Source organism: Drosophila sulfurigaster, chromosome 2L (assembly GCF_023558435.1).
Source record: "Drosophila sulfurigaster albostrigata strain 15112-1811.04 chromosome 2L, ASM2355843v2, whole genome shotgun sequence".
Taxonomy (NCBI): Eukaryota; Metazoa; Arthropoda; class Insecta; order Diptera; family Drosophilidae; genus Drosophila; species Drosophila sulfurigaster.
The window spans coordinates 23198093-23222552 of NC_084881.1; the positions used below are offsets into that span (position 1 = coordinate 23198093).

Consider the following 24460-nt stretch of genomic DNA (forward strand, 5'->3'; position numbering starts at 1 on the left):
CTTTAGCTATAGTAGCCAAACAATTGATATATGTCTTTTTATTATTTTAAACTTTTTCCAATATCATAATCTAGTTATTTATTCAACAATTAAACACATTTAATTAGCGTTTATCACTTTAAAAATATTCTCTATTTACTTTGTAGACCCTTGGACAATACTTCTTCGCAAATTGTGCAAAAGTATTTCTAAAATCAGCCTTGAGCTGGCATTTGTTAGAGACAGCGCTCCATTGATGTATTATATACGAATCTTTGGCTTCCGTGAACACGTTGCTCTCGTCGCTAATAGCAAAGAAAGTATTCGGATTGAATACCTTAAATCCATGACATCGATTGGCATCTTTTTGCATTTCTTTAATAGAAAGAGTTCCACAAATTTTTTGCATCATGCGTCTAATAAGAGTCTGCTCATTGCTCTTGGCATGGTAACTTTTCTGAAACTCGCGCAAAAATAGTTTGGCAAACTCATGGCCAGAGCCTCTGGGCTTAAGGCTAAAAACTGCATTACCCAAACTCTGATTATCATGGGCCCCAACATAGTTTAGTGTCAAGTTCTCCAATGATCGCAAGACAATGGAATCCATACTCAGATAGATGCCGCCAAAGTGATAAAGAGTCAAGAAACGCAGTAAATCCGATGCATATTCGGACTGAAAGCTAACCGAAATGATCTATAAAGAATAGTTATTAAAAGTTATTGTAATAAAACATACCTTGAGTGAAGCAGCTCGGCCTTTTTAGCCCAATCTTCGATTGGAGTGCCTTCTGCAAAGCTCCAGATATTCAGTTGCCTAAAATGCACATTCCTATAGCTTTGAATGGCATCGAGTAAAGGAAACGATTCGCCAACTGGCATATGAGTGGGACTCTCAAATAAAACAAACACCTGAAAATGTGGATTGTGCAATGCCGCCGATTCAATAGCGCACGCTTGTCTTGCTGTCAATTGCAGTATACGATGCACATCTCCAGGATGACACCGAAATTCAGGGAAGAATATTGCTCGTCCAGGTGAAGGTTTCACATCTGAGAGTATAATATCCTCTAAACTCGTGGGGTCTATCGCTGGATTTATGTTTACGGCATTCATCTCAAATGGCGGCACTCCATCTATATAGCATCTATTTATAGGACCTTCTTCGAAGATTGTGAACATGATGAGTACAATAAATTCCAGTCCATGAAATATCAGTATGGGAATCAATAGACTTCGTGCATAGAACAGAAAATGTGTTAGCAAACTCCGCCAATGAAGATGCATGTCGTTGCAATAAAAATAATGAACTATCACTAAGAAGGAAATATACTTGGTGTTGGCTATCGCATTGAGTACTTTTTTAATATTTGTTCAGCTGCATCATGTAATAAACTAAATATTACTCCGTAAGAGATACCATTTCGTATTTCAGAAAATATCTTAACAATCCTATCAGTAGTATCTGAGAAAAATCTATCAGTTTCTGCATAGAGCATTGGGCAATTTTCTTGAGCATATTTCTCATAAGCTGCTTTGGCAACTGACTTTAAATAACAATTGAAAGAATCGCTTTTATGTGTATGTATTAGATAGGAGTTCGTAGTAAGTCTCATGACATCGCTCAGAAACTCGGAGTTAAAGACATGTATCGAGTATTTCGTATCATATAAAAAGAGCTTGGATCAACAATACTAAACCTATGGCAACGTTTTGGATTATTCATCATCCCGGCTTTCGATCCACAGAGTAACTACTAAAGGTCCATTGGATTATGGAAGGCAGGATTCAATGCAATATAGAAAGTCTATATCCTAGATTTGGTTTAACATCTGAGAGTAGTACATTCATTGGCTGACAACACATCCAAGTAATAATGATGCAAACCCAAAGTTTCTTAACATAAGTTCTAAACTGATAAGTGCTTCAACTTCAGAAAATTAAAAAAATGTAACAGCTATTTAAGCTAGTTTACACTACGCCATTTCACAGGTTCGTGAAACATGTCTTTGCAATTTAGGTGAAGTTATGCAACTAAAACTTAAAGTGAGTAAAAACTTGTACCTCTTTGACCAAATACTGAAAATATAATTAATGTTTAATCAGCTGCCCATTTGCACAGCTCGACTTCATGTGTATCTAACACACTAAGTGTGGTTCAACTTTCTAAGAGTTATTGCGAGTCATTGTCCGATTTTATACCTGTTACCCATAGAGAGGAAACGTATGAAACTGGCAGACTGAGGCAGCTGCGACCCCATAAAGTATATATATTCCTGATCAGCTCTGACAGTCGATATAGTCATATCAGTTTTTCCGTCTGTCTGTCTGTCCATCCGTCAGTCCGTATGACCACGTATGTAGATCCCAAATACTATAAAAGATAGAGCTATAATTTGTTTGTCCACAATTATTATTGTTGCACATAAATCAAGTTTGTGGTAGATTTCTTAACACATCCAATTCCGCCCCCGCAATCAAAAAAAATAGAATTGACCAAGTGAAATTTTAAAGCTAGAGTCGCTCGACTGCAGTAATAGTATTTATAATTCCTAATTGGTTGCAAACAGATAAAAGTTGTAGAAATTAATATTATTAGAAAAAACGACTGTTGCAATCGGATTCTAGATGCTTTGGTCGAAAATCTAGTATATTCTGTATTCTATGGAATATTTTGAATGTGGTATTCAAATTACAGCCTTCGGTATATATTAGTATCTTTGCAGTATATTATTTAGGTGTATTTTGGCACTGTTATGTTTTTATTGAAAATGGAAAATAACAGGTAACTTTTTTATTTGTATTTATAAAACCGGTAAAATTGATCCGCCTACTTACAAATATTAGATAGATTGAACAAGTTAAAAAAAAAGAATTTAATACGAATAAATTGTATGGGACTTTAATTGTTCTTAAAATTATTTTGTGATTTCAAATCAAATTCCTTAAAACAAATGTCCAGCAGCCGCATAAGTTTTGGGACAATTCTGTGCGGCATACCTGCCATAAGTAGAGCTGGGACCGACTAGTTTGCACTTCTGCGAACCTTTGTTCCATAAATGTATTAAATATGAATTTTTTGTTTTCTCTATTCCATCATTCAGCATTCTAGGATCAAAAAGGTAAATCAGTTTTTGCAATATAAAAAATGCACTAGCGTCGAATAATCGAACTCCATGGCAACGTTCGCGATTATTTATCATTTCGATAACAGACTTTGTTCCACAGATTTTTGCTAATACACGTTCAATTAGCATTGGTCCATTAAATAGATAATATGTGCCATTGAAAGTTTGTTGAAATTCACGTAAGAATAATTCGCCAACCTCATGTCCAATGCCCGTGGGCTCCAAACTAATCACAGCATTTGAGATAACATTGGTGATCTGAGCACCCATAAAATTAAGGGGTATATCCTCCATGCTGCGCAGCACAACCACGTCCATGTCCATGTAGATGCCTCCAAAGCGATAGACGGTCAGTAAGCGAAGTAGATCTGATGTATGTTCAGTGGGGAAACTATCGAAAACATGGTATCAAATTAGCAATAAAGTAGATGAAAACGATTTCCTCTTACCGAGATATGAATTTATTGTCCCTAACGATCCAGTCCTCGACTGGAGTATCCTTAACATACCGCCAAATATTTAATTGTCGGAGATGCACATTACTGTAGCTTCGAATGATATTTAGAAAAGGATTTTCTGGATCTATAACTTTGGGATTAGCAAATAGAACAAACACTTGAAAGTTTGGATTATGCAAAGCAGCCGATTCAATGGAACACGTCTGTCGTGCTGTCAAATTGATTAAATAATGAGACTGCGAGTTCAGCGAATAACATTTTGTTTCCAGAAAGTATATTGCACGTCCTGGTATTGGTTTTATGTCCGAAAGTAGCACATCTTCTAGATATTCGTGGCCAGCATTCGAACTCCAGTTCGTGGAGATTGTTCCTGGTAATTCATCCAAGTAGCATTCATGTAATTCATATAAGGTATCACTTTCTTCGAAGATGAATATTATCATTATTTCCACCACATGAAAAACTATTATGGGAAACACAAATTTTAGACAGATCAAGAGACGTGCTCGCAATTTTCGTATACGTAGATTCATGTCTTGGCAATGTGAATGAGTGAATACAACTAACAGCTAAAACAGTTATTATTATCAATTGGATACTTTTTTTAATATTTGCTCAACTGCATTTGCAATAAAGTACTTAATCTAAACATCAGTAGTTGCTTACAATTATTTCATTTTTTAATGCAAACACTTCACATTTTAGAACTGCAGTTTGCTTAATGGATCACTTTATTCAATACACGTAGTTCTTCTGATAATATTATATATTTGCATATTTTTATTAGACGTGTTCCCTAATACCACAATTAAACATTATTGATTACATTATTAGAAGGGAATTTGCAAGTAAAACAAACACTTGAGCACTTGAAACAGTTAGATGATGTCCATTCATTTGAACAAGCTTGTCGAGTTGTAAACTTCATAATATACCGGGAACGTGGCAATTGGCTTTTGATAAAGGATCGATAAAGAATATTATGTTTCCCGGTATGGGTATGACATCCGAGAGTAGAATATCTTTTCGAATTACGAGTATGTACTTGATATTTTTATTCGCACTCCAGTTGACGGCAAAGATGCGAGCATCTTGCTCAAATAACATTAGTTTAAATTAAATAGTAGCACAATTCCATGAAAACAAATATTTACAAGTCTAGTTCATGGAACATCAATATGGGAACTAGAAATTCGACACACCTGTTAAGACTTGCTCGAAATTTCCATTTACGTAGAACCATAACTTTGCAGTTTAAACTAGTTACGACTAACAAATGAAATAGCAACTGTTTAATTGTACATTTTATGTTGTTTGTTTAGCTGTATTACCTTATTATACGGTCCTACTACAAGTGCAATTGAATCCTCTATCATAGCAATTAATTCACCGGACTAATCGAAATATTCTTTAGTTATAGCCAAGACCCTGGGACAATGTCTCCGCGCCAATTGAATGTAAGCAGCATTGGAGTCAACCCTAAGCGATCTCTTCGCACTATATCGATTCCAGATATGAGTCAGATACGAATTCCTTAAGCGTAGCAGCGTTTTATTTGCATATTTTGGCTCAAAGAAATGCGCCCAGTGATAGCCTTGGATCTCAAAGAAGGATTTGTGATTAAATACCTTAACGCCCTGGCACTGATAACGATTTGTCTCCATGAGGCTGACATTATTCGTTCCACAGATTTGTGTCATTACGCTTAAAATGTTTCGTGGCCCATTGTGGGCCCAGATATCACCATTGAAGTTCTCTTCAAAGTCACGTAACAACAGTTCAGCGAGCTTGTGGCCAAATCCGTTGGACTCCAGACCTATAACAGCATTCGATATATATTGTTCGGCCTCAGCACCCACAAAGTTAGACAACTGATTCTCAAAACTACGCAATACAACCACATCCATGTCCATGTAGATGCCGCCGAAGTGATATAAGCACAATAAGCGAAGAAGGTTGGAGATATTATTCATCAGAAATCTACAGAAAATAGAGGTAAATGCAGTAGTAGATAAATCAATCAAACAATTTACCGCAGACCTAGCGCTAAAAAGTTCTTCTTGCCACATCCAGTCCTCAAGTGGAGTATCTTCCGCAAATCGCCAAAGATTGACGCGACGAAGTCGTATGTTCCTATAGCTCAGTATGACATCCATTATAGGATCGAATCGATAGCGAAAGTGTGGACAGGCAAATAAAACATAAATATCTAGGTTCGGATTATGCAATGCTGCCGATTCAATGGCGCAGGCTTGTCGTGAGCTCAAAGTGCTGAAATTAAAATCATTTTCAGAGCAAGGGCAGCTGGTCTCCAGGAAAAATATAGTCTTTCCAGGTGACGGCTTTTCTTCCGATAGCAGTATATCCTCTAGTGGAATTGGACCATCAACTTCAATGGCAGATATGTTCTCGGGAGTAAGCTCCATCGAAGCAGCTATCGAATAGCAGGTGGGATACGCGGAAGGCGGTAATTTAAAGAGACGCATGCTGAGAAATTCACATATATTAATAACAAAAAGAGGAACTATCAGCAATTTCACAAAGTTCCAGAGACGCGCCCGGAATGATCTTTGACGTTGAGACATCTCGATACATTGCGAAAGTTGCGGGACTACTGAATTTTCTACTTTAAGTACATGTTATATTGCAGTAAAAACGATAATCGAACTATGCTAATATTAGCTCAAGTGTATTAACAGTAACGCCGTAACAGTAACAGTTACAAGATCTCAGATACTGACATATTACAGGGCATTAGCTGCCAATTGCCATGGATTAACGTCACAAAGTCTCACATTCATACAGCTTGTGGTGGTATTTGCGAATGGATCGTCTTGTTGAAATGTTAGACAGGAAAATAAGATACATTATGATAGTCTGCGGATTCTATAATGCAGGAGTGTCGTTAGGTCAGTGTTAGTAAACTAAATTGAAGAATGTTCACTTACAGTACAGAATGTCTTCAAGTTGTATAGATCTCTCGTCGTAATATAATGTTATATTATCCGCACTTATTTCCTTGAAAACGGATTCCTATTAACATGTGTTATATTGTAAGGCAACTCTCTACTCAATATTATTATGATAACATCACACACATTGAAAATCAATAAATAAAAAGCTTTCCGCCATTTGCAACAATTCACGATTCGCATACTGAATGACGATTAATATTAACTCTAATATTAACACAACTGCAACAACTTGGATGCATTACCTGTTTATAATCCGTTAAACTACTTGAGTCCAACTACATAAGTTACGTAATTTTTTAACATTAATTAGGTTGATTAATTCCGAATGAGTTGTTCTCTTAGCTACCCTGTTATTTTACAACATTACTTAGATATTATTTTTAAGATCTTTTTTTCTCTCCACTACCTACCTAACAATAAGTAAATTATGTAATTAATATTAAATTAACCGACATAACAGTTATCCAACGAGTTCTGCTATTACATGTATCATGTATTCTCCTATTTTAATAATATTATTATTTAATAATTTAATAGCAACTATGTGAAATATTTCCCAGTGATAGCAAAAACCATAAGAAAATTTAGACTGATCGGGATTCAACGCTATTTATATATTATATATAATATTTCCAAAACTACTTGTTTTATTTTCTTGTCAGATAACCAACAAATATTTGATACAATAATATTATTCAATTTATATTTGTAATTGCAGCTATGTGAAATATTTTCCACTGGCTGCTAGTACCCTTGGACAATGCTTTTCTGCTAACTGGATGTATGCTGATCTGACATTAACGCTAAGCGGCCATTTGGTTTTCATATGGTTCCATGTGTGCATTCCAAACGAGACTTCAAGACGTTTCAGCGTTTCATTAGCGTATTTCTCATCGAAGAAGTGGGATCTTTCCACCCAATTTATCTCATAAAATGCACTGACGTTAAATACTTTGACACCATGACAAAGATTGCTGTTTTGTTCCATAGCAGTAACATTATTGGTGCCACATAATCGAGTCATCATTCGCTCCATCAACCTCGGACCATTGTGAGCCCAGACATTGCCCAAATAGTTGCGCTGAAAATCATTCAGAAATAGCTCTGCCAACATATGGCCAAATCCATAAGGCGCTAGGCCAAGTACACTATTTCCAATGTTTGTTTTTATCTCTGCACCCATAAAATTGGGGTTGTTGTCTTCCAAAGTGCGGAACACGATTAGATCTTCGTCCAAATAAATGCCACCGTAACGATATAAAGCCAGCAATCGCATCAAATCAGATATGTGGACCATCAAATATCTTAAAGTGAAAAAGGAAATGCTGGTAAATAAAACAGAATTTGGCATTTTAGTTCTTACTTGGTACGAAATAGATCTTCCTTCGTTAGCCAATCTTCAATAGGAGATCCCTTTGCAAATCGCCACAGATTAGCATACCGAAGTTTCACATTCTTATAGCTGAGCATAGCATCAAGTATGGGATCAGTTTGTTGACGAATTGTTGGACAGGCAACCAGGACAAAGACATCATAAGTTGGATGATGCAAGGCTGCGGATTCAATGGCACAGGCGCTATGAGCCGGCAAGTTAAGAATACTATATTGAGAGTCTGAACAATTGCATTTGCTTTCGACAAAGAATATAGTTCGCCCAGGTCTGGGTTTCCCTTTGGTAGATAAAATATCCCCTAAGATCCACTGTTTTTCGTTGGAATTCGGCGTTTGTTCTGCATCCATGTAACAATGATAAATCTTAGGTTCTCGATGCATTTTTCCGATAAGTAATAGACTACTAGCGATGATGAGACCTAAGAAAATTAATTTCCGCCGCCAGATTATGCAACAGTTTAGTAAACGCGATACTTTGAACATATTGACAGCAAGACACTGCAGAAATAACTAAACTAAACGTCTACGGATATAATTCTTACTACGATTAATTCATTACTTAAGCTTTTTTATTGTTTGGGCAGCTGCAATTTCTGTAAAGTGCAAAATGAACTTGCGCATAACACTTCTAATTTAACAAGTTCATCACAATTAAATCGATTTTGATACCTTGGAATTACAAATCGATTTGCGTTATACCGCATAGTCATTGACACTGTGTAGGTCTGAATATGGGCACAACGGAAGTGAGTTTTTATGTTTTCGTAAAATTGTAATACTATGCGAAAGGAAGAGGGGTATTATAGCTTTGTGCCTGATAGAAATTAATGTAGCGGGCAGAAGGAGTCATCTCTAACCATAAAGTACTCATATTGTTGATCTACGTCAATATTTTATTTCAAAAAACGAGTAACAAGACTGATAAACTAGAGACGATTTTTGCTATATTCTATAATATCTACAGTATTTATGATTCCTGACAATTATGTTACACTCAGCTAAAAATTGTATAAGTTATTTAAGAATTTCTTTTGTATGTACAGATTTGCCTTTATTCAAAATTGATAGCGGGTATATCACAGTCGAGCTCAGTCAACGCAATTGTTAACCCAATTTTGTTTCCATCTTTTTTATCTTCATAAAATAAAATGGCTGGAAATGTTTCTAATGTAGAGCAACATAGGTACAATTGGATGAATCACAGAAAAGTTTAGTAGTAAAGATTAGATTAGTTGGCGTTTAAACATCGACGGTTATTGCTCTTTCTCTTTAACCAAAAGCATAGAAAGAGTTTATTGAGCAAGCTCTGAATCATTATTCAATAGATGACTAAATTAAATTAATTTAATTTATATACCCATTGCCCAAAGGGTAGAAGGGTAGGGCAGGGTTGCCTATAACTCTTTTTCTTCAATATATGTTTTGTAATTACACGGAGAATTCGTTAAGTGTAATCGATAAATATTTCAAATTATGGAATTAGAAATACACACTTCATTGGCATATCGCCAATTTATGTAGGTGACAGAATTTTATATTATGGTAGTTTGGCCGGCAGAATGTTTAATCGAGCTTTTTTATAATCTTTATAAAACGGAAATATGTCTAGAAATGTTTGTGTGGCACCATAAGAAGAATGGGAACAAAAATCACAGAAAAGCTTAGTAATACAGATTAGATTAGTCGGCGTTTTAGCGTAGACGGGTTTTTCCTTTTCCAAGTGAGCCCACTGAAGAGTTCTAAAATAAAATTCGTTTTAGTTAGAGATAGAATTAATATATTTTTCAATATAATATTCGTGACCTACCTTAAGCGATTACATAGGTGTTTTATATCCTTAAGAACTTGGCAGATATCAATGATTTAAATAATTATTATTTAACACATATTTTAATAAACTATGTGAAGTATTTTCCAGTGGCAGCAAAAACCCGCGGACAATGTTGTGCCACCAACTGCATGTAAGCCGAACTAGACCCAACTCTAAAAGGCCAATTAGTCTTAATATGGTTCCAGGTGTGCATCGCATATGAATCTTTCAGACGCTTCAGCGTTTCATTCGCAAATTGTTTATGAAAGAAACGAGACCTTTCCGTCCAATTTATCTCATAGAAAGCATTGATATCGAATACCTTAATGCCGTGGCAAATATTGATGTCCTCTTGCATAACATTAACGTCATTCGTACCACATATTCGAGTCATCATTCGCACCAACAACTTGGGACCATTGTGAGCCCAGACATTGCCCAAATAGTTGCGCTGAAAATCATTTAAAAGAAGCTCTGCCACCATATGGCCAAATCCATCAGGCTCCAGGCCAAGCACACTATTTCCAATGCTTGTATTTGTCTCAGCACCCATGAAATTGGGGACCTCGTCCTCAAAACTGCGAAACATGATCACATCCTCGTCCAAGTAAATACCACCATAGCGATACAGAGTCAGCAATCGCAGCAGATCGGAAATGTTGATCATCAAAAATCTAAAAGGAAATCTGGGTAAGTAAAATGTAAATTTACTAGTTTTTTTTTTGTTCATACTCAGTACGAAATAGATCATCCTTCTTTAGCCAATCCTCAATAGGGGAACCTTCGGCAAATCGCCAGAGATTAACAGAACGAATCTGGACATTCTCATAACTGAGCATAGCATCGAGTATGGGATCATTTTGCTGACGAATCGTGGGGCAGGCGAATAGCACAAAGACATCATAACTGGAATGATGTAATGCCGCAGCCTCGACGGCACAGGCCTGATGAGCCGTAAAGTTGAGTATACTATACCTATGATTAGAACAATTGCATTTGGTTTCCAGGAAGAATATAGAATTTCCAGGAGTTGGCTTTATGTCTGCGAAGAGCACATCTTCAAGTTGTTGCGGCTCTTCCTTAGAACCTCTCGAATCGTAGTCCAGATAACATGAGTAGACCGGGATTTCTGTTTGCCTTATGTCTGTTATGTAGTACACCGCAGCAAGAAAAATTAGACTAAGAGCCACAATCAAAAGCAAAAAACGGCGTCCACTTATCAACGTTGAACGTTTCTTCATAATCGCTTTTTCCTGAAAATCTACTACTGAGCGATACAGAATGTGTTGAACGGTTGGCGTCTGATTAAATACTGGTCAACTGACGAAACTAAATTTTGCATTTCCAAACTTTATCAAAATTTCTTTTAAAGATAAACATTTAATCAGCAAAAAAGATACCAATTTTCTTATCTGTGACGAAATTTTATTATGATCTTTGGATTTTCTTATCAGCCAGCTAACAAAACATTATTTTCGGTGTCCATTAAAAATGAATAAAAGTATACCAACAATGGTAATGTGATTTCCGATTTCGTCTATGTGAAACGTTTCCCAGTGGCTGCAAAGACCTTTGGACAATTCTTAGCCACCAACTGGATGTAAGCTGAGGGGGAATTAACACTTTGTGTCCAATTGGTCTTCACATGGTTCCATGTGTGCATTCCATATGACTTCTTAAGACGCGTCAGCGTTTCATTAACGATTTTCGGAGTCTCATCAAAGAAATTATCCCTTTCTAACCAATTGATCTCATAAAAGGCACTGACGTCGAGTACTTTAATGCCGAGACAACGAGTCACATCCTTTTTCATAAGTTTCACATCGTTAGTACCACAAATTACTTTCATCATTCGTACCAGCACATCGGGACCATTGTAACCCCAGACATTGCCCGAATAATTGCGCTTAAAATCGTCTAAAAACATATAAGAAAAAAGTCGTCCGTGTCCAGTCTGCTCCATGCCAATCACACTATTTCCTATGCTGTCCTCAGTCTCTGCACCCATAAAATTAGGGGACTCATCTTTCAGGCTGCGAAACATGATGACATCCTCGTCCATGTAGATGCCGCCATAACGATACAGCGCCAGCAGTCGTAGTAGATTAGACATGTTGTTCATCAAATATCTTAGGGAAAATTCAATAAATAATCAAAATAGATATACCTTTTTAATTCTTACTTAGACTGAAATAGCGCCTCCGTTTTTAGCCATTCCTCGATTATAGTTCCTTCCGCAAATCGCCATAGATTAACATAGCGAAACTTCACATTCTTATAGCTGAGCATTGCATCAATCATAGGATCAGCTTGTGGGCGAAATGTTGGACAAGCAACCAGGACGTAGACATCATGGGTTGGGTGATGCAACGCAGCAGATTCGATGCCACAGGCGTTATGAGCGGTAAAGTTGAGGATATTATAGTTCAAATCTGATCGCTCGCATTTCGTTTCGATAAAGAATATAGTTTTTCCTGGTGTTGGTTTCTCCTTGGAAAATAAAACATCTTCTAAGATATTCTGATTTGCATCTCCATATGTTCGCTCTGTATCCATATAATAATATTTTGCCTTTCGTCCTCGTAGCACATAAATGATGAAACAACAAATCGAAAACAACAAGAAAAATCGCGGACCAAATTTGCGATAGAGAGCGTTGAAAACTTTCTTTAAATGGAACATGTTACTGCCAGGTAAGTTCGAAAAGAACTGAATATATGACTTGGCATTTGAAAAATATTTCCCAAAAATGCAAGAGAGAATGGTTAGAGATTGTAATACATATTTTTTATTTATACAATTGGACGAATATTAGAGAAGTGAACTGCTTAACAGATGTTTGTGTCTAAGAAATACTCTCCCGCTTTTGTATAAGTTGTGGTACGAGGTTGACTTGCCGAAATTTAATTTTCAATGCTGACGTGAAAAAGAAACTATTGTATGAAGTTCTTGACGTGTGGGCAAATAAAAGTCATTAAACTGGGTTATTTAACATTTTTCTTTAAGTAAAAGTATAATTTCCCATCGCACGACAGTGGGAGTAAACATAAGAAATGAACACTGTTGTACTAATTGTGTGTAACATATTGGTTTATTTCTACGAAAAGCAACTATTTATTAGCCTAGATTTAGAAATCTGTTCCTGCTGCTGCTGCTGCTGCATAGGTCTTGGGGCAATTGGCTGAAGCATAACTGCCGTAAGCATTGTCGGTGCCTACTTTGAAAAGGGTCTTGTAGGACGACTTATTCCAAAAGTGTATTAGGTACGAGTCCTTGGTCTTCTCTAATGTATCCTTCTTAAACTCGGGTAAAATAAAATGCTGCCATTGTGGCCACTGCAATGGGTAAAACGCGGTCTCATTGAACACTTTAAAACCACGACAGTTTTTGGGATCTTCTTGCATTTGCTTCATTGATGTGTGGTTGCAGAATCTTTTGACCACGTGGCTGACTAGAGTGGGGCCATTGGACACATAAACATCGGCACTATAATGCTTCTGATAGTAATCCAAGAATAATTCAGAGATCTCGTGACCGATGCCTATGGGCTCCACACTGATCACAGCATTGCCGAGGGTGACATTATCGTGGGCTCCCACATAATTGAGAGGCACAAGCTCCATACTGCGTAGAACCACAACGTCCAAGTCCATATAGATGCCTCCAAATCGATATAGGGTAATCAAGCGCAGCAGATCGGACATGTGTTCCGTCAGAAATCTAAGCGAAATTAACATAAAGAATTATGTAGTTTGGAATGTAGTTTATTATCTTACTTTGATTGGAAGACATCGCCTTTTTTAACCCACTCCTCTATGGGCGTATCTTTGGCATAACGCCAGATATTCAAATAACGTAGATTTATATTCTTGTAGCTTCGAAGCGCATCAAGTATGGGATTCTTTTGGTCATCCGATGTATAGGTGGGAGTCGCAAATAATAGGTAAACTTGAAAGTTTGGATTATTCAAAGCTGCCGATTCAATAGAACACGCTTGTCTCGCGGATAAATTAAATATATTTGGTGTATCGGTTGAATGACATTTAGTTTCATGAAAGAATATACTTTTTCCCGGCGGAGGTGAAATATCTGATAACAACACGTCTTCAAGTCGTTCAAGTCCTCTGATTGAGCTCTCGCCTAACGAGTCCATATAACAAGGATATTGGAATACTTCAGATGGACTTGTTTGTGAAGTACAATAATATAGGATAATAATAAAAGCAATTATGAATAACAGAATATGCCGCCGACGAATCAAGGAACAAAACAGAATAGTCTTTTGATGTGACACCATCTTCACGCTGAAGAACAAACGGAACTGACATTACAGGTTGTCTGTGTTTAAGCTTGTTGTTTTTAATTGCTGTGATTGCGCGTCTTATCACATAAGAGTTTCTTCTATTATTTTGGTTGAGAGGAAGTCGCACGATTGCCACGATTCTTTTACCCTTTACGATAAATGAAGAAGTACCTATCAATGGAACAGCTGTTTACCTTTGTTTTATCTATACATAAAGTTCTCATGTTTGTCTGAACTACCAAACAGTGAGAGATATATGGCATAGTAACGGGAAAGTTTAATCAAGTTATTCAAAGACAAGCAACAAACCTTTTCCATTATTATTATTATTAGTAGTAGTAGAATTTAAGGAATTTTTCGATGACATTTCAATCAATCCTGTGATTCAAGCTAGATAATCTATTTAATATTACATAATAAATAGTAGATTAAAGTAAATAAAAAATATATTTCAAAAAATACTTTGATACTTTGACTGCCAAATGTTATAATATGTGCATCGGGTTAAATACATATCTCTTGAGCTTACTCCATTAATAATATGCATGCTATATTTTATTTGTAAAGAGTATATATTTGTCGCATATACAATACTATCCCGTCAATCATTTATCTTTGATGTTCATATTAGTTTTCTAATAACTCTTGCAAATCTTTACCACGAGAAAATACTGAACGTACAATAACCATTATTATTTTTATGTCTAGGAAGATAGCTAGGTAGAGAGATATTCGAATCTTTATATTATGTATCTCTGCATAGAACGATATGTGTTTGCACATGTGTTTACGATCTCCAAAGTAAGACGTCCAGTACCATGTGTGTTCGGGGGTAACAAGAGCATGAACTAACTTACAGACCCTGTTGCATATCATAGTTCATGTACCTTGGGCACTTATGTATAGTAGGTAGCAACTCTTGGTTTTAATTTGTCTATTTGTTTATTGGTACATCTTACATCTCAAAATACTAAAAGTATGCTCCAGCTGCCGCATAAGTTTTGGGACAATTGAGAACCGCATACCTGCCGTAAACATTATTGGTGCCTACTTTGAATAACGTCCGGTAGGACGCCTTATTCCACAAATGAATTAGAAACGAGTCCTTCGTTCTTTCCAAGGTATCTTCCTTGTACTTGGGTAAAATAAAATGATGCCATTGTGGCCACTGCAATGGGTAAAACGCAGTCTCATTGAACACTTTAAAGCCGCGGCACCTTTTGGGATCTTCTTGAGTTTGCTTTATAATTGTACTGTTGCAGAATGTTTTAACCACATCGGTAACTAAAGTAGGACCATTGGACACATACTCATCGGCATTGTAATGCTTCTGATAGTAGTCCATGAATAATTCAGTCATCTCGTGACCGATGCCTCTGGGCTCCACACTGATCACAGCATTGCCGAGGGTGACATTATCGTGGGCTCCCACATAATTGAGAGGCACAAGCTCCATACTGCGTAGAACCACAACATCCAAGTCCATATAGATGCCTCCAAATCGATATAGGGTAATCAATCGCAGCAGATCAGACATGTGTTCCGTCAGAAATCTAAGTGAAATTAACGTAAAGAATTATGAAGATTGGAATGTAGTTTATTAGCTTACTTTGACCGAAAGAGATGGCCCTCTTTGAACCACTTCTCTATGGGCGTATCTTTGACGTAGCGCCAGATATTTAAGTATCGCAGATTTACATTCTTGTAGCTTCGAAGCGCATCAAGTATGGGATCGTTTTGGTCATCCAATGTATAGGTGGGAATTGCAAATAATAGGAAAACTTGAAAATTTGGATTATTCAAAGCCGCCGATTCGATGGAGCACGCTTGTCTCGCGGACAACTTGAATATGTTTGGTCCGTCGCTAGAATGACATTTGGTTTCATGGAAGAATATACTTCTTCCTGGCGGAGGTATTATTTGAGAGAGCAGGACATCCTCAAGTCGCTTGAGTCCACCGTTATCCGACTCGTACAGTTGAGTGTCCATATAACATTCTCGGCTCACATAAGAAACACTCAATGGTGAGAAAAACACAAAAAAAATCAAAGCACAAAGTCCCAGATACAACAACAGCATACGACGTGCGCGGAGAAAATGTTGGAACGCTTGAGAAAACATGTCTATGCTATGAGCCAGCTGAATTTGAACTTATTTCTTTAAAATTAACAAGCATTGAAGAAGGCACTTCATAACAACATATTCTTTTAAACCAACTGCTTCAATAAAATGCGCCAGTGTCTGGCATTTAAATGTATATAGACATGTGTGTCAATAAAAAAGAAGTCAACAATTTTAGTTCACGCGTGGCATCAACAAGTTTTTGACTTTCTTTTGTTTTGTTACAAATATAAATAAAATAAAGAATAATTTTTAGTATTACGTTGTTTAGAAGCGTGACTTTATAATGGAAAGAAAGAGGGAACGCTGAGAGACTTCTACAATTTAAGCAATTGAGAGGAAGAATTCATATTTAATTTTTTATTAACAAATTCTTGTTTTTGATTTCTCACAAAAACCGCTATTTTTAAAAATTGCGCCTAGGATACAAGAAAAACCGACTATCAAGCGTGACGATAAGTCGCATATCGATAAATGGCTGCATGACAAAAATGTACTAATTTTAGGCAGACTTTACCCAATCTGGCAAGGGCACCAACACGCATCAAAACTGTGACTGTCAAAAAAACGAGAGAGACGTGCAAAAAAGAAAAAGTTTAAGAATTGTTAAAAATTTTCAATAAATTAGTTGAAAGCGCATCATATTGGCAGCCAGCAACCAGACGACCGGTACTCGTACCAAAACGTTAAATTCATTTAATCATATTAGCAACACATAGTGAAATGAATGTTCCTCCTAGCGCTGGCAATGGCAATAATTCAACAATGCCGATGCCGCCAGCGGCTGCGATGGCCGGCATGGGATACCCGCCGGGAGGGATGGGAGGAATGCCAGTGCCGCCCTTCAGTCTACCGCCTCCCGGTTTTGGGGCACCGCCACCACCCGAGCTGGCTGCTGCCTTTGGCGCCCTAGCCACTGAATGGACGGAGCACAAGGCGCCGGATGGACGTCCCTATTATTACAATCAGAACACAAAGCAAAGCTCGTGGGAGAAACCGGAGGCGCTAATGACGCCTGCAGAGCTGCTGCACAATCAGTGCCCGTGGAAAGAGTATCGTTCGGACGCGAATAAAGTGTATTATCATAATGTGAGCACAAAAGAGACTTGCTGGGAGCCACCGCCAGAGTATCTAGACATGAAAGCCAAGGCCAAAGCAGAGGAGTAAGTAGGACACATCACATGCATAACATTCGCTTACATTGTGCTTATCCCGTTTTAGAGCAGCAGCTGCAGCTAAAGCAGTGGCAGCCATGACGTCTTCCAGTCTGGCTGGCATGGTGCCACACGTGGCCTTGGCCAACATATTGCCAGCGGCATTGCCAGCAGCGCCGCGTGTGCCGACGCCGGAGATACACTCGCCACTAACGCCGAGTAGTAATGAGAACAGCTCCTCGGCACTGGATCAGGCCATGGCAGCCACGTTGGCAGCCATCGAAGTGCCCAATGGTGAGTAAACACAAATCACATGGCATTATGCCAAACTAATATTACTTAATTTTTACTTAGCTAAAAAAGATGACAAATCCGGCGGCGAGAACAACGCATCATTGATGTTTAAGGATAAACGTGAGGCAATAGAGGCATTCAAGGAGCTGCTTCGCGATCGCAACGTGCCCTCAAACGCCAATTGGGATCAGTGTGTCAAGATCATATCAAAGGACCCGCGTTACAATGCCTTTAAAACGCTCAACGAACGCAAGCAAACCTTCAACGCTTACAAGACCCAGAAACTGAAAGATGAACGTGAGGAGTCGCGACTGCGTGCCAAAAAAGCCAAGGAGGATCTGGAACAGTTTCTCATGTCCAGCGATAAGATGAACTCGCAAATGAAATACTTTCGCTGCGAAGAGGTCTTTGCCAGCAATCGCACATGGACGACAGTCCCGGAACCCGATCGGCGTGACATCTACGAGGATTGCATATTCAATTTGGCCAAACGTGAGAAAGAGGAGTCGCGTCTGCTAAAGAAACGCAACATGAAAGTGCTAGGTGAGCTGCTAGAATCAATGACGTCCATTACATACGCCACAACGTGGTCGGAGGCTCAGGTGATGCTGCTCGATAATGCAGCATTTAAAAACGATGTTACTCTGTTGGGCATGGATAAGGAGGATGCACTGATTGTGTTTGAGGAACACATACGTACGCTTGAGAAAGAAGAGGAGGAAGATCGAGAGCGCGAGAAGAAGCGTCTTAAACGGCAGCAACGCAAGAATCGGGATGGTTTCCTTGCGCTACTCGACTCGCTGCATGAGGAGGGAAAATTGACGTCGATGTCGCTGTGGGTGGAATTGTATCCCATAATATCGGCCGATATACGTTTCTCTGCCATGCTGGGACAGAATGGTTCAACCCCGCTGGATTTATTTAAGTTCTATGTGGAGAACTTAAAGGCACGATTCCATGACGAAAAGAAAATCATACGCGAAATACTCAAAGAGAAACAGTTTGTGGTGCAAGCTAAGACGAGCTTTGAGGACTTTGCCACAGTGGTGTGCGAGGATAAACGATCAGCCAGCTTAGATGCCGGCAATGTCAAGTTGACGTACAACTCGCTGCTAGAGAAGGTAAAATAGTTTCATATTCCTTTGAATTTTGCTTTGCTTAAGCAAACTAATTTCTCTGCAGGCCGAGACCATTGAAAAGGAACGTATGAAGGAGGAAGTGCGAAGGTTACGCAAGCTGGAGAATGAAATCAAAAATGAGTGGTTGGAAGCGAATGTATCCGTGGGTGAGCCCTACGAAAGCGCCAAGAAGCTGGTCGAGCATCTGGAGGCATTTGCGCTGTATGAGAAAGAGATTGGCGTAGAAAAGATTTGGGAGGACTTTATTAAGGAGAGCGAGGATGCGTGCAGTCATCATCATTCACGATCGCGTAAATCCAAAAAGAATAAAAAGCATAAAAAACGTGTGCGGTCCACCTCAAGATCAGATATTGAAAACGAGCTTGTCGAGCTGGAAAAAAGCAAAAAACGACGCTCCAAATCACGCTCAGTAAGTTGGGTTAGATCTGCTGTAAATATCTGATAACTCTTTCTTTTTTTTGCAAACAGAACTCGCTCAGTTCAATTGGCAGCATTGAAAGTGAAAAGCTGATGAAAAAGAAGAAAAAGCGTAAAAACAAATCGCGTGCTGTGAGTTGAAATTGTACATTGAACTTTCCTATTCAACTGACGTTTAACCTTATTTTTACAGTCGTCTTGCGAATCTGAGCTAGGAAATCATTCGCCAGTCACAGGCTCAGCACTGCAGCAGAATGATTCCAATTCGCATTCACCGGCGAAAAAGAAGAAAAAAGAGAAACGCGCCCGTCGGGATAAAGAAGCCAAAAGGCATCGGAACAATCGCTCTACAACGCCAATCAGTCCGGCCGCTCTATCAGATTCGGCGACGTCCAGAAATGAGGAACTAACGCTCAGCGATGGTGAACTGGAATCCAAACGCGCAGCATTGCTGGCGCAGCTCAATGAACAATTAGATGAATGACCAGTTTTATGTGGTCATCGATCATGGGGACTACAGCTAAATAACAACATTAGCATTAGCTATAGCCATAACATAGAAGGTGCATTATGTGCGCCCTAGATGTACGTTAACTGGAATTCCGCTCGGAATGTTTTTCTTCTCGAGTGGACAATTTTGCAAACGTTATTCTGCATTCGCACATCTCCCTTTTGCTTTGTTCTGGATTGCTGACCTATTATGACACGGGCAACAACAAATCATGAAAATGTAAGCGATCAGTTTCAATGTAAAGAAATTATTATAACATTATAAGTCCAAAAAACAACCAACATCAATAAGAACAAAAATAATATTTGCACTTTGTGTGACTACAAAATCAAACGAGACTTATTTAATTTTCCAACTAATAATGACACGTGCTTGAATAACTTATTCAATATTTAATTGTCATTATATGTAGTGAGTAATGAACTAAAGAGTGATATCAGATTTTAAGCTGATCGTTTATTTTAAAATAGTTACGTAGTCTCATTTTCTACAAAACTGCACAATTACATTTTCATCATCTCGCTACACATTTAAGTAGATGAAATCTCAAGCAACATTCCCACCAAATTTCAAACTAAGCTCTTTTGACAAATAAAATGGATTTAAAAAGTTTTTCTCCTAATAGCTTTTAATAATGACATTATTTCGGCATCGCTTAAATATCATAGTGACGGAGAAACGGTTAACTCGCGTACAGAAAAAGGTTTTTGTAGAATTAAAATTTGAATTCCTTGTACTTCTTTGTAGCCTTTGCTGGATCCGTTTGTTGTCGCTTGCGTTTCGATTTCTGGCGCGCCACATGCTCTGCCAACATGTCCGATAAATCTTCCTTTTGCAGATGATTCTGTTGCTCTCGCATCTGCTGCTCATAACGCTGTGCCATCGCATCGTTATCTAGATCCAATTCACTCGGGTCCAATGCCAATTCAACAATGCCCTCGCGATCTGTTGTAGAACGCACGGCTGGCTGTTTGTTGGCACCAGCAACGCCGCCGCCACCAATGTCATAGACATGAGTAGATCCCATCATGGATGCTCCAATACGATCCGTGCGTTTCTCTGGCAGTACTTGATAAAGCACTGGTGTTTCATTGCTGTACAAAAGAGAACGTATGTTCAGTCTTTAAACCAGCTTAGTTTGTGCTTTTAACTTACTCTTCCATTTCGGCTTCGATCTTCTTTTTGCGCAATTCAATGTTCTCTGGGGTTTCCATGCCCGCTGGCACACTTGTTAGACCCGAGGGTGTTACCAAACCCTCGACTGGTGTTACCAAGCCCGTTTCATCCTGCTGATTACCCAGATCTTCGCCATCTTCTTCCTCCTCTTCAGAGGACTCTTCTGACTCGGATTCCAAATTCACCCCATTGATTGCGCTCAATGTCCGCTTCATCAATGCCGTTCTAAAATATAAAATAAGAATTATACGTCAATATCGATTTATTATTTTCATGTTCATGTTAAAGGAATTTGTAGTGATTACGCTTTTTCACTTCATACAATATTATCGAGTTGATAGGTCAACTAGAAACTAGCTGATAGTTATCTCACAGATAAAAAAGCATAAAATGATGTAAATGAAAGTTTGCACTTTGTTACTCACATCTAAATCAAGTGTATTCATGCCGAACACATCGCCATAAAGAGGCTTTCCATTCTCATCCACTGGCGGTTTTCCCCAGCCACCGGCATGGTAGCCAAAAGAGGTGCCCTCGGGAATGGGTGCATTTAAGCCAGGTATTTTAAGATTCGGATACGAAGGCGGCGGACCGTAACGCTGTTGAGCAATCAGCCATGGTGGCGGTATCTTGTGCGAATTGGGACCAACGGGCATGCCCAAGGCAATGCGAAGCTCCTCGGACAGATCACCAGGTTTCTTCTCTTTCAACCGAGTTTCAAACTCTTTGCCCTCGTAGTAGAGATCACCGTGGATGGTCATGCGAGGTTTCGTCTGCCACTTGAAGAAGGCGTCGTGAAGTTTCTGGTAGTCAATATCAATTTTGCCCATTTTGGGACGGACACGTTCACGCATCTTTGCCTTTAGAGTCTTGGCATCTTCTCGCTCCTGGAGCGATTCACGCATCTCCATGATGCCCGTCTTTTTGATGAACGCAGGCAGATCAAAAGGCGGCTTTTCAATGCCTCGTTTGCCTTGGAGATACTTGCGCTTAAAACACCAATGACGCGGTACTTGCACCGTATTGCGATACGCTTTGAGCTGCACTAGTAATTTGGGATCGCGGGCCGTCACATCGTGCATTTCAACAACATCTGGTCGTGAGACTAGCTGCTTAAGTTCTGCCACACTAAGTCGTGTGAGTTTCTTTAGTTTGCGTTTTGACAACTTTTCTTTATCCTCCTTGTTGTCTTCGTCATCATCCACATCATCGTCATCATCGTCGTGCAATTTGTTTGACGACTTTTTTGCCTTGGCCAAGGCCTCGGCGTCCAGAGCTGCCTTGTCTTTTTCCACGGGCTTCGGTTTGTTTTCCAACTTAAAGATTTCGAAGACACGATAGAATTGTCGATACATGGGCGCTAGATCAGCGATGGTGATTTTCTCAGGCACATATCTATGTGAATAAAAGATGATTAGCTATAGTCGGTGAGAGTGCTGAGTTACTTACTCTATAGTCACATCATCTTCGGTTCCATTTTCGGACTTCTTGCGCTCCTTGGTCTTCTCTTTTTCTTCAAATCCTCGATCCTTCTTCTTTTTGCTTCGACTCTCTCTCTGTATGTCCTTGTCCTTCTCAGGCGACTCGTCGTCATCGCTTCCCACCGCTGCTGTCTTTGGCTCTTCTTCGGGCTCTGGCTCCTGTGTTGGTTCTGAGCGTCGTGCCAACTGCTGTTGGCGCTCATATTCCAACTTCTGGCGTATCTTTTTATTTTGCTTCTTGCGTCGTTTCTTCTTTTTATTTTTGTCCGCTTTACTTTGTTTGCCCGCTTTATTGTTGCTGACACCATTCACCTGGTTATCGGCATCGTCATCGCTGTCTTCGCCGATATCGGCAAAATCGCCGCCGTCTTGTGATACACCCCCATCACCCCGGCCATCGACGTCAGTGTCAAACTCGGCCACACGTTGATCTTTGAGAGCAAGCACATCCTCTAGTGCCTTTGGCAACACCAGATCAGCATCTTTTTTACCATCACCGTCGACGTCGTCGCCGTTGTCTTCCAGGGCTTCGTCGTCAACGTCGCCGGTATCGCTGCCATTGCTAGCAGCGTTTTCTTGCCTTTGCTGTTGCTCAAATCGCATAGACATTATGGACGCCGCCTCACCATCCTACATATATTAACAATTTATTCACCATGAATCATTCATTTTAAACACAAAACTTACATCGTCGTGAAGTTGGTCGGCCATTTATTATTTTAATAAATAATAAACAATATATTCCAGCGAAAAAGCAAATTCTAGTGGTGAGATTTTTGGGTTTTTCGGCAGTTCTATCGATAGCGATAGTGCCGGTGCTTATTAGCACCGTGCGGTGTGTATGCTTATCGATAAATTCAGTGTGTTTCTCGCGTGGTTTAGGTTTGTTTCACTTAACAGTTGTTTCTTGTCCAACATACGAAAATTTAATAATAAGATTGAATTGATTATTGTGCAACCAATGTCATTAATTATATATGGTTTTGTTATTTTTTTAAGAAACGTGAATGTGCCGATACCATATTTACCAACAAGAACCAAAACAAACAGGGCGTTTCAAGTGCTCACAAAATGTTCAAGTTCAATTTTGATGTAAACGAACAGGATTCATCGGATTCCACCGAGAGTCCTTTCAAAAAGATTAAAGTTGATAAGGAGGATATTAAAGATTTAGAAGCTGAGCAAAAAATTGACTGGTATAAAGCTGAAGAAGTAAAACCAAATAAAGAGCTTCTAAATAATATGGATCTATATGAGCTTAATGCCAAGGAACTAACCATTGGAAATACTGAAATTCGTCATCTTGTAGCTGGTTTTCTCCTTGAGGATATCAAAACAAACAACGATGTAGATAGTAAAGATATAAAACAATCAGAAGAAAGCCATACTGACTTAATAGCGGGAGTTTATGAAGGTTTGTATAACTAAATATTTAATAATAATATCTATTATATTAAGATTCCTTGTTTTTAAGGCGGAGCCAAGATCTGGGAATGCACCGATGATTTACTTTTATATCTAGCAAAAGAATACGTTGAAGCCAATTGGAAAAATAAATTGGTTTTGGACTTGGGCTGTGGCTCTGGCCTTTTGGGAATATATGCTTTGAAAAATGGAGCAACCGTTGATTTCCAAGATTATGTGAGTAGACTGGAACATAAAATACAATATGTAATACGCAATTGAACTGAAATGTATCGTGTTTTAGAACAAGGATGTTTTGGAGAAAATAACCATACCAAATGTGCTTTTAAATTGTGAAGATGGATTAGAAGATGATGTTAAAATGGATTTGCTGCAAACAAAAAATAAATTCTATGCTGGAGACTGGATGCATTTTGCGGAACTCGCCGAGAATCATAAGAAATATGATATAATACTGACTTCTGAGACTATATATAATATAGAAAATCAGCAAAAGTTGCTAGATACGCTCAGAAAGCGTCTGCAACCGGATGGAAATATTTTAATAGCTGCTAAGTCACATTATTTCGGAGTTGGCGGTGGTCTCGAGCAATTCGTTGAAGTGGTGAAAGCTGGCAAAATCTTTCATAGCCAGCAACTATGGCAGGCAGATGAAAATTTAAAACGCGGTATAATTGAACTAAAATTTCAATAAACCTGA

The 24460-nt window shown here is 38.7% G+C and overlaps 10 protein-coding genes across 13 annotated transcripts; 2 read left to right on the forward strand and 8 right to left on the reverse strand.

The window, feature by feature from the left end:
• Window positions 1–67: 67 nt before the first annotated feature.
• Window positions 68–1286, reverse strand: LOC133846260 (lactosylceramide 4-alpha-galactosyltransferase-like). Its single transcript, XM_062281118.1, has 2 exons — window positions 716–1286; window positions 68–659 (listed from the first exon to the last, which is right to left on the reverse strand). Exons 1-2 carry the CDS (start codon window positions 1261–1263, stop codon window positions 119–121), a joined length of 1089 nt encoding a protein of 362 aa, XP_062137102.1. The 5' UTR covers window positions 1264–1286; the 3' UTR covers window positions 68–118.
• Window positions 1287–2847: 1561 nt separating this feature from the next.
• On the reverse strand, window positions 2848–4297 carry LOC133850763 (lactosylceramide 4-alpha-galactosyltransferase-like). Its single transcript, XM_062286950.1, has 2 exons — window positions 3554–4297; window positions 2848–3495 (listed from the first exon to the last, which is right to left on the reverse strand). The coding sequence occupies exons 1-2, from the start codon at window positions 4093–4095 to the stop codon at window positions 2922–2924; spliced, it is 1116 nt and encodes a 371-aa protein (XP_062142934.1). The 5' UTR covers window positions 4096–4297; the 3' UTR covers window positions 2848–2921.
• A 33-nt stretch (window positions 4298–4330) lies between these two features.
• On the reverse strand, window positions 4331–6164 carry LOC133850656 (lactosylceramide 4-alpha-galactosyltransferase-like). Of its 3 annotated transcripts, XR_009895675.1 has the most exons (3): window positions 5603–6164; window positions 4608–5542; window positions 4331–4515 (listed from the first exon to the last, which is right to left on the reverse strand). XR_009895675.1 is itself a non-coding variant. In XM_062286795.1 (2 exons), exons 1-2 carry the CDS (start codon window positions 6145–6147, stop codon window positions 4957–4959), a joined length of 1131 nt encoding a protein of 376 aa, XP_062142779.1. In that variant the 5' UTR covers window positions 6148–6164; the 3' UTR covers window positions 4331–4956. The 3 variants fall into 3 exon arrangements, 2 of the variants coding, with proteins under 2 accessions (XP_062142779.1, XP_062142780.1); XM_062286795.1 differs by having other exon boundaries at window positions 4331–5542; XM_062286796.1 differs by having other exon boundaries at window positions 4331–5542; window positions 5596–6164.
• A 1016-nt stretch (window positions 6165–7180) lies between these two features.
• On the reverse strand, window positions 7181–8450 carry LOC133843684 (lactosylceramide 4-alpha-galactosyltransferase-like). Its single transcript, XM_062277335.1, has 2 exons — window positions 7901–8450; window positions 7181–7841 (listed from the first exon to the last, which is right to left on the reverse strand). The coding sequence occupies exons 1-2, from the start codon at window positions 8410–8412 to the stop codon at window positions 7256–7258; spliced, it is 1098 nt and encodes a 365-aa protein (XP_062133319.1). The 5' UTR covers window positions 8413–8450; the 3' UTR covers window positions 7181–7255.
• A 1306-nt stretch (window positions 8451–9756) lies between these two features.
• Window positions 9757–10980, reverse strand: LOC133850827 (lactosylceramide 4-alpha-galactosyltransferase-like). Its single transcript, XM_062287053.1, has 2 exons — window positions 10472–10980; window positions 9757–10413 (listed from the first exon to the last, which is right to left on the reverse strand). Exons 1-2 carry the CDS (start codon window positions 10978–10980, stop codon window positions 9828–9830), a joined length of 1095 nt encoding a protein of 364 aa, XP_062143037.1. The 3' UTR covers window positions 9757–9827.
• A 175-nt stretch (window positions 10981–11155) lies between these two features.
• On the reverse strand, window positions 11156–12430 carry LOC133850828 (lactosylceramide 4-alpha-galactosyltransferase-like). The gene is made up of 2 exons (XM_062287054.1): window positions 11922–12430; window positions 11156–11868 (listed from the first exon to the last, which is right to left on the reverse strand). Exons 1-2 carry the CDS (start codon window positions 12419–12421, stop codon window positions 11277–11279), a joined length of 1092 nt encoding a protein of 363 aa, XP_062143038.1. The 5' UTR covers window positions 12422–12430; the 3' UTR covers window positions 11156–11276.
• A 95-nt stretch (window positions 12431–12525) lies between these two features.
• LOC133834975 (lactosylceramide 4-alpha-galactosyltransferase-like) lies at window positions 12526–16270 on the reverse strand. 2 transcript variants are annotated; one of them, XM_062264786.1, is made up of 2 exons: window positions 15652–16270; window positions 12526–13459 (listed from the first exon to the last, which is right to left on the reverse strand). In XM_062264786.1, exons 1-2 carry the CDS (start codon window positions 16161–16163, stop codon window positions 12868–12870), a joined length of 1104 nt encoding a protein of 367 aa, XP_062120770.1. In that variant the 5' UTR covers window positions 16164–16270; the 3' UTR covers window positions 12526–12867. The 2 variants fall into 2 exon arrangements, with proteins under 2 accessions (XP_062120770.1, XP_062120769.1); XM_062264785.1 differs by lacking the exon at window positions 15652–16270 and adding an exon at window positions 13516–14043 and having other exon boundaries at window positions 12528–13459.
• Window positions 16271–16618: 348 nt separating this feature from the next.
• On the forward strand, window positions 16619–20025 carry LOC133834972 (pre-mRNA-processing factor 40 homolog A). Its single transcript, XM_062264779.1, has 6 exons — window positions 16619–17326; window positions 17385–17611; window positions 17672–18732; window positions 18794–19159; window positions 19219–19299; window positions 19361–20025. Exons 1-6 carry the CDS (start codon window positions 16887–16889, stop codon window positions 19649–19651), a joined length of 2466 nt encoding a protein of 821 aa, XP_062120763.1. The 5' UTR covers window positions 16619–16886; the 3' UTR covers window positions 19652–20025.
• Window positions 20026–20269: 244 nt separating this feature from the next.
• On the reverse strand, window positions 20270–23173 carry LOC133834973 (splicing factor 3B subunit 2). Its single transcript, XM_062264780.1, is given in 6 exon segments — window positions 20270–20772; window positions 20834–21033; window positions 21035–21079; window positions 21280–22249; window positions 22304–22965; window positions 23023–23173. Coding segments are annotated over 6 exon segments (2280 nt in total). The 5' UTR covers window positions 23047–23173; the 3' UTR covers window positions 20270–20393.
• A 21-nt stretch (window positions 23174–23194) lies between these two features.
• LOC133834976 (histidine protein methyltransferase 1 homolog) lies at window positions 23195–24454 on the forward strand. Its single transcript, XM_062264787.1, has 4 exons — window positions 23195–23217; window positions 23335–23749; window positions 23810–23976; window positions 24044–24454. The coding sequence occupies exons 2-4, from the start codon at window positions 23407–23409 to the stop codon at window positions 24452–24454; spliced, it is 921 nt and encodes a 306-aa protein (XP_062120771.1). The 5' UTR covers window positions 23195–23217; window positions 23335–23406.
• Window positions 24455–24460: the final 6 nt, after the last annotated feature.